This window comes from Trypanosoma equiperdum (assembly GCF_001457755.1).
Source record: "Trypanosoma equiperdum strain OVI genome assembly, contig: ctg_1562, whole genome shotgun sequence".
Taxonomy (NCBI): Eukaryota; Euglenozoa; class Kinetoplastea; order Trypanosomatida; family Trypanosomatidae; genus Trypanosoma; species Trypanosoma equiperdum.
In genome coordinates this window covers 1,192-1,844 of record NW_027123574.1, presented here as the reverse complement: position 1 = coordinate 1,844, position 653 = coordinate 1,192, and the positions used below count along the sequence as shown (strand labels likewise).

At 52.4% G+C, this 653-nt stretch overlaps 1 protein-coding gene across 1 annotated transcript; it reads left to right on the top strand.

The window, feature by feature from the left end:
• Window positions 1-37: 37 nt before the first annotated feature.
• On the top strand, window positions 38-541 carry TEOVI_000901700 (adrenodoxin precursor, putative; the record flags this gene model as incomplete). Its single annotated transcript, XM_067222141.1, has 1 exon — window positions 38-541. The coding sequence occupies one exon, from the start codon at window positions 38-40 to the stop codon at window positions 539-541; it is 504 nt and encodes a 167-aa protein (XP_067078242.1).
• Between the last annotated feature and the right edge of the window lie 112 nt (window positions 542-653).

The window sequence follows — 653 nt, the reverse complement described above, 5'->3', positions numbered from 1 at the left end:
AACTGCGCTGTGACCCACCACAGTGCTACATAAGGGTATGCTTTCCGCAACTTTGGGCACTTTAGGAACATCATGTGGTCGGGGCTTCCTTCAGCGTCAGGGGTTACTTACAACCTTTATGGGCCGCTTTTGTCACAGTGGAGGCGGTGGTAATAATCAAAATAACGATAGCAGCAACAGTGGCAACGATGGGTCCTCAACTCCAGGAGCAATCCGCGTCAATGTGACAACCGCTGAGGGGGAAAAGATTACATTCTCTGCCCCAAGTGGTTTAACATTGATGGAGGCGCTTCGTGACGTTGCTCGGGTGGACATTGAAGCCGCCTGCGACGGGACATGCGCCTGTAGCACTTGTCACGTCATCCTTCGCGAAGAGGACTTTGGGAAACTGACAGCGGCATCGGAGGATGAAATGGACATGTTGGACCTCGCGCCGCAGGTGACTCCGACGTCGCGGCTCGCGTGCCAGGTAAAGCTCAGCAAAGAACTTGATGGGATTACGCTGCAGATGCCGAGTGAAACAACGAATGAAATGCGGTGATATCGACGAATATCTATTTCGGTTGACTTCTTCCGTCGTGCATACACACACAAACGCACACACGTGCGCACGTGAAGGTGATGCGGAGAACACAAAGACGTACGGCAAATAA